The 11,396-nt window shown below is 42.9% G+C and overlaps 1 protein-coding gene across 1 annotated transcript; it reads left to right on the top strand.

The window, feature by feature from the left end:
- Window positions 1-139: 139 nt before the first annotated feature.
- On the top strand, window positions 140-10,628 carry LOC123491522 (1-phosphatidylinositol phosphodiesterase-like). The gene is made up of 4 exons (XM_045222361.1): window positions 140-216; window positions 8,376-8,469; window positions 8,780-9,350; window positions 9,429-10,628. Exons 2-4 carry the CDS (start codon window positions 8,405-8,407, stop codon window positions 9,693-9,695), a joined length of 903 nt encoding a protein of 300 aa, XP_045078296.1. The 5' UTR covers window positions 140-216; window positions 8,376-8,404; the 3' UTR covers window positions 9,696-10,628.
- Window positions 10,629-11,396: the final 768 nt, after the last annotated feature.

Genomic DNA, 11,396 nt, shown 5'->3' on the forward strand with positions numbered 1-11,396 from the left:
AAACAACAGTGGCGTGATCGGTCAAGCGAGCGCCCCCTCTCACACACTGATGTTGAACCCACCCGGCTTTCCATGGGATCTGCTACATCAACATGCCCCCTTTTTACCCCAGGTCAGCTCGCTCGTTCACTCAGTCCGTCTGTGTCTCTCTCTCACTCGCTATCCTCCTTTGGCTGCAGGGTTGTCAGGCCGAAGACTACCACCATTTGAGTTCAGGTAACAACAGCATTGATACTGTGGTTGCTAGAATGGAGGACTCATGTTTGGATCTGGGCTTAGAAAGGTTTAGCCTGCCATAGAAATTCCTTGTGGGGTGAACTGGGTTCACATCTAATTCATTCATTGCCTGTATTTTGCCCGTATCTCTGCCAACTTTTTCATGGGCTTTCTTGACGCCTACATCTGCACTGTTTTTTGAGCCAGATGCATCCTAGGCTTGTATTATCTTTAAGTCTGGTTTAGAGGTTGACCATCTTGAGAAAAGGAGGATGTATTATTTTAGGGATCATCTACAAAATTGCTCTACGGTCAACACTGACACTGACAAAGCAAGTAATAACTGAACAATAAACTACTGTAGGTTAAAGAAAATCTATAAGCGCTTGTATTGAAATAGGTAACAAGTGGGGCCAGTATATAAAAAAATATATGTATTCACTAACTGTAAGTCGCTCTGGATAAGAGCGTCTGCTAAATGACTAAAATGTAAAATGTAAATGTAAGTGACAAATAATTTAAACTAGCACAGTCAGCATAAGAAATAAAGTTGATATGTTTCTACTTATGTAACTTAAGTTTGACAAGAGTTAGATCATCAATAGTGTGATCTTTACCTTTTACAGAACCTTTACCTTTTGTAGTCGGAAAACTACTCTAGGTTTCACCTGTGCCAACAAGTGCATATACAGTGCCTTCAGAAAGTATTCACACCCCTTTACTTTTTCCACATTTTGTTGTGTTACAGCCTGAATTTAAAATGGATTAAATTGAGATTTTATGTCACAATACCACATAATGTCAAAGTGGAATTTGGTTTGTAGAACATATAATTATAATTTTTTTTTTTTTTTAAGCTGAAATGTCTTAAGAGTCAGTAATTATTCAACCCTTTTGCTATGGCAAGCTTAAATAAATTCAGGAGTAAAAATGTGCTTAACAAATTGTATAATAAGTTGCATGGACTCATTCTGTGTTCAATAATACTGGTTAACATGATTTTTGAATGACTACCACATCTCTGTACTCCACACATGCAATTATATGTAAGGTCCCTCAATCGAGTAGTGAATTTCATGCACAGATTCAACCACAAAGACCAGGGAGGTTTTTCAATTCCTTGCAAAGAAGGGCACCGATTGGTAGATGGGTAAAAACAAAAAATAAAGCAGACATTGAATATCCCTTTGAGCATGGTGAAGCAATTAATTAGGTTTTGGATGGTGTATCAATACACCCAGTCACTATAAAGATACAGGCTTCCTTCCTAACTCAGTTGCCGGAGAGATTTCAGGGATTTCATCATGAAGCCAATGGTAATTTTAAAACAGTTACAGAGTTTAATGGCTGTGATATGAGAAAACCGAGAATGGATCAACTACATAGTTACTCCACAATACTAACCTAAATGGCAGAGTGAAAAGAAGGAAGCCTGTAAAGAATCAAAAAATATTGCAAAACATGCATCTTGTTTGCAACAAGGAACTTAAGTAATACTGCAAAAAAATTGGCTAACAAATTCACTTATTCTCCTGAATACAAAAAGTTATGTTTGGGGCAAATCCAACAAAACATATCACTGAGGAACACTCTTCATATTTTGTTATGGGTATGCTTATCATCGGCAAGGACTCGTTTTTGGGGGGGATAAAACAAAACAGAATACAGATCTAAGCACAGGCATAATCCTAGAGCAAAACCAAGTACAGTCTGCTTTCCAACAGACACTGGGAGACTAATTCACCTTTCAGAAGGACAATAACCTAAAACACAAGGCCAAATATACGCTGATGTTGCTTACCAAGACGACATTGAATGTTCCTGCGTGGCCGAGTTACAGTTTTAACTTAAATTGGCTTGAAAATCTTTGGCAAGACTTGAAAATGGCTGTCTAGCAATGATCAACAATCAACTTGACAGAGCGTGAAGAGTTTAAAAAAGAATAATGTGCAAATATTGTACAATCCAGGTGTGCAAAGCTCATAGAGACTTACCCAAAAAGACTCACAACTGTAATCGCCACCAAAGGTGTTTCTACAAAGCATTGACTCAGGGGTGTGAATACTTATGTAAATGAGATATTTCTGTATTTCATTTTCAATAAATTTGCTAAAATTTCTAAAAACATGTTTTTACTTTGTCATTATGGGGTATTATGTGTAGATGGGTGATAAAAAATATATTTAATCAATTTTGAATTCAGGCTGTAACACAACAAAATGTGGAATAAGTCAAGGGGTATGAATACTTTCTGAAGGCGCTGTAGTTCCAATTGAAATAAGCACCTGATCGCCTCCCAAAAAAAGCAGAAAAACATGTATATCTGTTGGCATTTGCGCCTCTTACAAAAACCAAAAGAGCAACCGTCTGATATTAAAGTTGCTTGTCTTGCTTTCAAATAATATGTTTTGTTAACAATGTATAAAAACTTTCATGAATAAGCATTCATAAACCACTTAATAGTTGAAATGCTATTGATACAATTTATTTAATAAATAATGTCATTGTTTTATTAACATTATAAAGCATTTATAAGCATGTAATACACATTTATAACAATTTCTAATGGTGGCTTATTCATGAAAGCTATTGTAATGTTATGTTTTGACTGTGTAGCCTAGGTGTAGCATCTTGTCACATCTAAAATGTTTTGACTGTACTGGAGAGTTTTATCCTACCAAACTCAAACTCAAATGTTTTGGCATAGAAATGTTTTCATATTCAACAAATGGTTGTTTTATATTAAAATACAGATAATATTATAACTGGGATTCAGAGGCACATTTGAACTAGTAATTATTTGTAGAACTAATAAACACCTACACGTCTGGGACCTGGTAGAATAGAACTACATGTATTCTGAACATTTAAACAGAATAGTGTAAAAAATTATACTGTGTTCGCTATTTATAGATTCTAAAAGATTTGGGACACTACGCAGTTAAGGAAACCTATCTCCTGCTCCTATCTCCTGCTCCTGCAATGGGGTGTGAATGTTGGCTCAACTAAAAGTAGAAGCAAAAATTCTAAAGCCCCAATTAAACAATCAAAAACGTTTACCTTTTTCAAAAACGAAATAGACTTTGTGGGTGAAATTTCTATATTGCGTTTTTTGATTATCTGAACAGCATATTGTTAGAATTACCTAATTTCCATCTGGTTATTGGGACAGACATGAATGCCATTTTGGACATGCGGGACAAATCTAATAAGACCAACTACAATCCACATGCAACCATGGCTCTCTAGTATACAGTGAGGGAAAAAAGTATTTGATCCCCTGCTGATTTTGTACATTTACCCACTGACAAAGACATTATCAGTCTATAATTTTAATGGTAGGTTTATTTGAACAGTGAACGACAGAATAACAACAAAAAAATCCAGAAAAACACATGTCAAAAATGTTAAAAATTTATTTGCATTTTAATGAGGGAAATAAGTATTTGACCCCTCTGCAAAACATGACTTAGTACTTGGTGGCAAAACCCTTGTTGGCAATCACAGAGGTCAGACGTTTCTTGTAGTTGGCCACCAGGTTTGCACACATCTCAGGAGGGATTTTGTCCCACTCCTCTTTGCAGATCTTCTCCAAGTCATTAAGGTTTTGAGCCTGACGTTTGGCAACTCAAACCTTCAGCTCCCTCCACAGATTTTCTATGGGATTAAGGTCTGGAGACTGGCTAGGCCACTCCAGGACCTTAATGTGCTACTTCTTGAGCCACTCCTTTGTTGCCTTGGCTGTGTGTTTTGGGTCATTGTCATGCTGAAATACCCATCCACGACCCATTTTCAATGCCCTGGCTGAGGGAAGGAGGTTCTCACCCAAGATTTGATGGTACATGGCCCCGTCCATCGTCCCTTTGATGCGGTGAAGTTGTCCTGTCCCTTTAGCAGAAAAATACCCCCAAAGCATAATGTTTCCACCTCCATGTTTGACGGTGGGGATGGTGTTCTTGGAGTCATAGGCAGCATTCCTCCTCCACCAAACACGGCGAGTTGAGTTAATGCCAAAGAGCTCGATTTTGGTCTCATCTGACCACAACACTTTCACCCAATTCTCCTCTGAATCATTCAGATGTTCATTGGCAAACTTCAGACGGGCCTGTATATGTGCTTTCTTGAGCAGGGGGACCTTGCGGGCGCTGCAGGATTTCAGTCCTTCACGGCGTAGTGTGTTACCAATTGTTTTCTTGGTGACTATGGTCCCAGCTGCCTTGAGATCATTGATAAGATCCTCCCGTGTAGTTCTGGGCTGATTCCTCACCGTTGTCATGATCATTGCAGATCTTGCATGGAGCCCCATGCCGAGGGAGATTGACAGTTATTTTGTGTTTCTTCCATTTGCGAATAATCGCACCAACTGTTGCCACCTTCTCACCAAGCTGCTTGGCGATGGTCTTGTAGCCCATTCCAGCCTTGTGTAGGTCTACAGTCTTGTCCCTGACATCCTTGGAGAGCTCTTTGGTCTTGGCCATGGTGGAGAGTTTGGAATCTGATTGATTGATTGCTTCTGTGGACAGGTGTCTTTTATACAGGTAACAAACTGAGATTAGGAGCACTCCCTTTAAGAGTGTGCTCCTAATCTCAGCTCGTTACCTGTATAAAAGACACCTGGGAGCCAGAAATCTTTCTGATTGAGAGGGGGTCAAATACTTATTTCCCTCATTAAAATGCAAATCAATTTATAATATTTTTGACATGCGTTTTTCTGGATTTTGTTGTTGTTATTCTGTCTCTCACTGTTCAAATAAACCTACCATTTAAATGATAGACTGATTATTTATTTGTCAGTGGGCAAACGTACAAAATCAGCAGTGGATCAAATACTTTTTTCTGATTACAACCTCATTGATGCATGGCGAGCACATAATCCTAAAGCAAAAGGCTTTTTACTCAAGCAGGCATAAATCATTCTCACAAATCAATTTCATACTATTCTCTACACCTCTATTTTCTTTAATCAAGAAAATAGAAATTCAGCATATGAGCTTGTCTGACCACCATGCTGACCACCATGCTTACCATCTCCTAAAAGAGCCACAAGATGGTGTTTCAATGTTTCATTACTACAAAATCCTATATTCTGTGATCAATTTGAAATGGAAGTAAATTAATTCACAATGATCTATAAAAATTCAAGGACAAATACAGTGAGTATCTAGTTTGAGAAACAGGCGTCTCACAGGTCCTCAACTGGCAGAAAAAGCCATATCTCAGACTGCCCATCTTAATCTTTTATTTTTATTGGCCAGTCTGAGATATGGCTTTTTCTTTGCAACTCTGCCTAGAAGGTCAGCATCCTGGAGTCGCCTCTTCACTGTTGACATTGAGACTGGTGTTTTGCGGGTACTATTTAATGAAGCTGCCAGTTGAGGACCTGTGAGGCGCCTGTTTCTCAAACTAGACACTAATGTATTTGTCCTCTTGCTCAGTTGTGCACCGGGGCCTCCCACTCCTCTTTCTATTCTGGTTAGAGCCAGTTTGCGCTGTTCTGTGAAGGGAGTAGTACACAGCGTTGTACGAGATCTTCAGTTTTTTTGGCAATTTCTCGCATGGAATAGCATTCATTTCTCAGAACAAGAATAGACTGATGAGTTTCAGAAGAAAGTTATTTGTTTCTGATGCTCCAGATACTCAACGAGTCTCAAGGCCAGTTTTATTGCTTCTTTAATCAGCAAAACAGTTTTCATCTGTGCTAACATAATTGCAAAAGGGTTTTCTAATGATCAATTAGCCTTTTAAAATGATAAATTTGGATTAGCAAACACAACGTGCCATTGGAACACAGGACTGATGGTTGCTGATAATGGGCCTCTGTACGGCTATGTAGATATTCCATTAAAAATCAGCCATTTACAGCTACAATAGCCATTTACAACATTAACAATGTCTACACTGTATTACCACTGAAAACACTGCTACTCCTGCTGCTCTCTCCTCGTCTGACCATGTGTTCTCGCATACCCCGAGAGCATCTGGTCAGCGGGGTGGTGGCACAGGAATCCTCATCTCTCCCAAGTGGACTTTCTCAATTTTTCCCCTGACCCATCTGTCTATCTCCTCATTTGAATTCCATGCTGTCACAGTCACTAGCCTATTTAAGCTTAATATCCTTGTCATCTATCGCCCTCCAGGTTCCCTTGGAGAGTTCATCAATGAGCTTAACGCCTTGATAAGTTCCTTTCCTGAGGATGGCTCACCCCTCACAGTTCTGGGGGATTTCAACCTCCCTACGTCTACATTTGACTCATTTCTCTCGCCTCCTTCTTTCCACTCCTCTCCTCTTTTGACCTCACCTCTCACCGTCCCCCCTACTCACAAGGCAGGCAATACGCTTGATCTCATCTTTACTAGATGCTGTTCTTCTACTAATCTCACTGCAACTCCCCTCCAAGTCTCCGACCACTACTTTGTATCCTTTTCTCTCTCCCTCTCCTCCAACACTACTCAATCTGCCCCTACACAGATGGTAATGCGACGTCGCAACCTTCGCTCTCTCTCTCCCGCTACTCTCTCCTCTTCCATCCTATCATCTCTTCCCTCTGCTCAATCCTTCTCCCTCCAATCTCCTGATTCTGCCTCCTCAACCCTCCTCTCCTCCCTTTCTGCATCCTTTGACTCTCTATGTCCCCTATCCTCCCGGCCAGCTCGGTCCTCCCCTCCAGCTCCGTGGCTTGATGACTCATTGCGAGCTCACAGAACAGAGCTCCGGGCAGCTGAGCGGAAATGGAAGAAAACTAGACTCCCTGCAGACCTGGCATCTTTTCACTCCCTCCTCTCTACATTTTCTTCATCTGTTTCTGCTGCTAAGGCCACTTTCTACCACTCGAAACTCCAAGCATCCGCCTCTAACCCTAGGAAGCTCTTTGCCACATTCTCCTCCCTGCTGAATCCGAGAAGCTGTCTACGCACCACGTGCTCTCACCACTGGTGTCCCCCAGGGCTCAGTTCTAGGCCCTCTCCTATTCTCGCTATACACCAAGTCACTTGGCTCTGTCATATCCTCACATGGCCTCTCCTATCATTGCTACGCTGACGACACACAACTAATCTTCTCCTTTCCCCCTTCTGATAACCAGGTGGCGAATCGCATCTCTGCATGTCTGGCAGACATATCAGTATGGATGACGGATCACCACCTCAAGCTGAACCTCGGCAAGACGGAGCTGCTCTTCCTCCCGGGGAAGGGACTGCCCGTTCCATGATCTCGCCATCACGGTTGACAACTCCGTTGTGTCCTCCTCCCAGAGTGCGAAGAGCCTTGGCGTGACCCTGGACAACACCCTGTCGTTCCTCCGCTAACATCAAGGCGGTGACCCGATCCTGTAGGTTCATGCTCTACAACATTCGGAGAGTACGACCCTGCCTTACACAGGAAGCGGCACAGGTCCTAATCCAGGCACTTGTCATCTCCCTGCCTGGATTACTGCAACTCGCTGTTGGCCGGGCTCCCTGCCTGTGCCATTAAACCCCCTACAACTCATCCAGAATGCCGCAGCCCGTCTGGTGTTCAACCTTCCCAAGTTCTCTCACGTCACCCCGCTCCTCCGCACACTCCACTGGCTTCCAAGTTGAAGCTCGCATCTGCTACAAGACCATGGTGCTTGCCACGGAGCTGTGAGGGGAACGGCACCTCCGTACCTTCAGGCTCTGATCAGTCCCTACACCCAAACGAGGGCACTGCGTTCATCCACCTCTGGCCTGCTGGCTCCCTACCTCTGCGGAAGCATAGTTCCCGCCCAGCCCAGTCAAAACTGTTCGCTGCTCTGGCACCCCAATGGTGGAACAAGCTCCCTCACGACGCCAGGACAGTGGAGTCACTCACCACCTTCCGGAGACATTTGAAACCCCACCTCTTTAAGGAATACCTGGGATAGGATAAAGTAATCGTTCTACCCCCAAATGCACCTATTTGTAAGTCGCTCTGGATAAGAACGTCTGCTAAATGACGTAAATGTAAATGTATTTCTGATCAAGTTGATGTTACCCCAAACCTTTGAACGGTAGTGTATATTAATGGAAATTGATATTGTACCTGTAACCACCCCAACAAAACATGACAAAACAATTCCTGTATTGCTGCTAATCTAAAACTAAAGCACCAAACAATTTCCCTGAGATTAATTTGTGCTTTCTTTTCTTGCCCCCAAACTCAGTCCCCATTTATATAACTGAAGAATCAGACATGACAAGCACCAAAGGAGTCCCCAGGATGGGGAAGATGCTTATCGAGCTGATGACCCTACTGGGGTGAGTATCTTGTTTCAAAGGTAGTCAAGGGTTGTGTCTCAATAGTCTTGAATAGTTTAAGGAGACTCCCCGTCTTCTTTCCTTCATTAGCACTAATCTGAAATGACTGGAGAGGACAAAACAATACAGAAGAGACCAAACTAAGACTTCTGTAGTTATGAAGCAAAGGAGATAAGGAGAGGACGTCATTCAGGATAATTTAGACACAACTCTAGAGAAGTAGTGTAAGAGTGGTGTGAGAGTCAGTTGTCAGTATAATAATTAGCTAACTTTGGGAGTAGGTAATGACACTGATCTAATTGCCCACCAGGGCTGTTGGCTTGAGCAACAGCGCCATCCAGAGGCCTGACTACGACAACACTCCAGCCCCCGAGTTCCTCAACCCTTCCTGGATGGCGGGCCTCCCGGACAGCCTCCCGCTGTCCGAGGTCACCATGCCTGGCACCCACAACACCATGGCCATCTACGGCGGCGCCTTGGCCGAGTGCCAGTCCTGGAGCCTGGCGTCGCAGCTTCGTGCCGGTGTGCGTTTCCTGGACGTGCGTGTGCGCCATGTGCGTGGCAACCTCACCATCCACCATGGCGTGTCCTACCAGCGGGCGCACTTCGGCGACGTGGTGGAGGGCGTGGCTGACTTCCTACGTGAGTACCCCAGTGAGACGGTGCTGATGCGGCTCAAGGAGGAGTTCAGTGAGACCTTCGACATCTACGGTGCGGTGATCAGCTACATTCACCTCTATGCCGACTGGGACCTGCTGTGGCACAGTCGGCTCATGCCAACTGTGGGACAGGCCAGAGGGAAGCTCATTGTCCTCCAGGACTTTGGCGGACCTGACCTTGGCATGCGCTACGGCTCCCTGGACATTGCGGACAACTGGAAGGTGAGGAGACCGTCATTTTGGAAATTAAATTGTGGCTAGGCATTTTTATTGAGTCTCATATGCTTGTTGTCTCCCCAGGTCCCCACCCTCCTGCATGTGGCTGAGAAATGGCAAAGTGTGCACGAACACCTGGAGGCTGCCCCTGTGGGCAACAAGGCCTATATCTTCCTCACCTATAGCAGCGGGGCGGGCATCTTTGCCTACCCCAACGCCATCGCCCAGCGAATCAACGCCCTTCTGTACGACTACCTGATCGCACAGATAGGGCAGAACAGGCGCTTCGGAATCATCACCATGGACTTCCCCGCCGCTCCCCTCCTTCAAATGATCATCAGCTTCAACTGAGAGAGAGGTCCCTAATCTACTAAACCTGCTACCATACAATCAACATAGACACACTCAAATTAAAATTGTTGGGACACTACATGAGGATTGGGAGTCAATTTTGCACATTGCATGCTTGTTTTCACTATGCCTTGACACTTAATTAAGCAGTTGTTTATTGGTGAGGTTGTCATCTCTCTTGACTTTCCACCAAGGGGGCAAAACTGGTTACAATGACGTCAGACTGATGTATTTTCTGACATCATGGTCAGGTTGTATACTAAATGCAAAATGAAATAAGACATCATAAACTGCTTATCATCTGGTCTCCACAACCAGAAAACCAGATACAACCAGAAAATTATGTTGTTAAAATGTCCGATACCAAATTTGGATGGCTGGGCAGGTGTTCATGGTCGAGTCGCAACTCTAATTTGTGTTGCACCTCATCAAGAAAATAACTATATGAGTTAACTATCACTATTTAAAAGGGATAGTTCACTCCAAAATCAAAGTTTGCCAGATGTTTTCGGACCTCAAAAGTTGTCTAATGTCGAGATTAATCTATGTCCCACACCATCTGTTGTGTAAATCCAGCCACAGCCCTAGTATGCCTATGGTGCCCATCTTTCTCATTCATATTGGGATTGATGCATATAGCTGGACCTACACAACAGATGGCCTGGGACATGGACTCATCTCAACAGTAGATCTGAAAATGTCTGATAAACTTTGATTTTGGAGTGAACATTTACTTTAAGTGTTGATGCTCAAAGAAAACTGCCACATTTGGGAAGAATGCCACACCACAAAACATGAACTCAATTTTCTGACAAGTTATTGATTTCAATCCGCTATTGTTTATTATCTGTTGGACAGTGATGTCATTAAGATATTAACCACTTTTGAACACAGCAGTGTTTCAGTCACAACAATGACACAATGGCTGTATGATTGGACAGGCTATACAAAATTGTCAATAGAAATAAATTGCTTTTATCCGCATAAAATGTATGCTTTGTTTGTGAATGGACTTGAATTGACTGAATGGAGATTTTGAAAGAAAACAGCTGTAGAAATAATTTACCTGTGTTCAAGCAGGTGTGATGACAACAACTTTCACACACTGAAACCTTGGCTTTTTTGTTATGAATAAGTAAATAAATATCAACCCTAGTTTGACCAAAAACATTCCTATGCCTATTTATAGATATATTCTTAGTGTAGGGGTACCATGACCTGTGTTTCAAGCAGGTGTGATGATAGTAATTTTCCCACAATGAAACCGTTGCTTTTATCGTTATGAATCAGTAAATAAATACCAAACCTAGTTTGACCTAAAACATTACTATGCACATTAGGAGTACACCACATCAGTCACTGGCTTCATCAATAAGTGCATCAATGATGTCGTCCCCATAGTGACCATACATACCCCAACCAGAAGCCATGGATTACAGGAAACATCCGCACTGAGCTAAAGGGTAGAGCTGCCGCTTTCAAGGAGCGGGACTCTAACCCGGACGCTTATAAGAAATCCCGCTATGCTCTCCGACGAACCATCAAACAGGCAAAGAGTCAATACAGGGCTAAGATAGTAATACACCGGCTCTGATGCTTGTCGGATGTGGCAGGGCTTGAAAACTATTACAGACTACAAAGGGAAGCACAGCCGCGAGCTGCCCAGTGACACAAGACTTCCAGACGAGCTAAACCACTTCT

This window comes from Coregonus clupeaformis, chromosome 8 (genome assembly GCF_020615455.1).
Source record: "Coregonus clupeaformis isolate EN_2021a chromosome 8, ASM2061545v1, whole genome shotgun sequence".
Taxonomy (NCBI): domain Eukaryota; kingdom Metazoa; phylum Chordata; class Actinopteri; order Salmoniformes; family Salmonidae; genus Coregonus; species Coregonus clupeaformis.

Coding starts and splice junctions, on each gene's coding strand:
- LOC123491522 (XM_045222361.1), top strand. CDS start 8,405: ATGACAAGCACCAAAGGAGTCCCCAGGATGGGGAAGATGCTTATCGAG. Junction 8,470..8,779: donor GAGCTGATGACCCTACTGGG/GTGAGTATCTTG, acceptor ATTGCCCACCAG/GGCTGTTGGCTTGAGCAACA. Junction 9,351..9,428: donor ACATTGCGGACAACTGGAAG/GTGAGGAGACCG, acceptor TTGTCTCCCCAG/GTCCCCACCCTCCTGCATGT.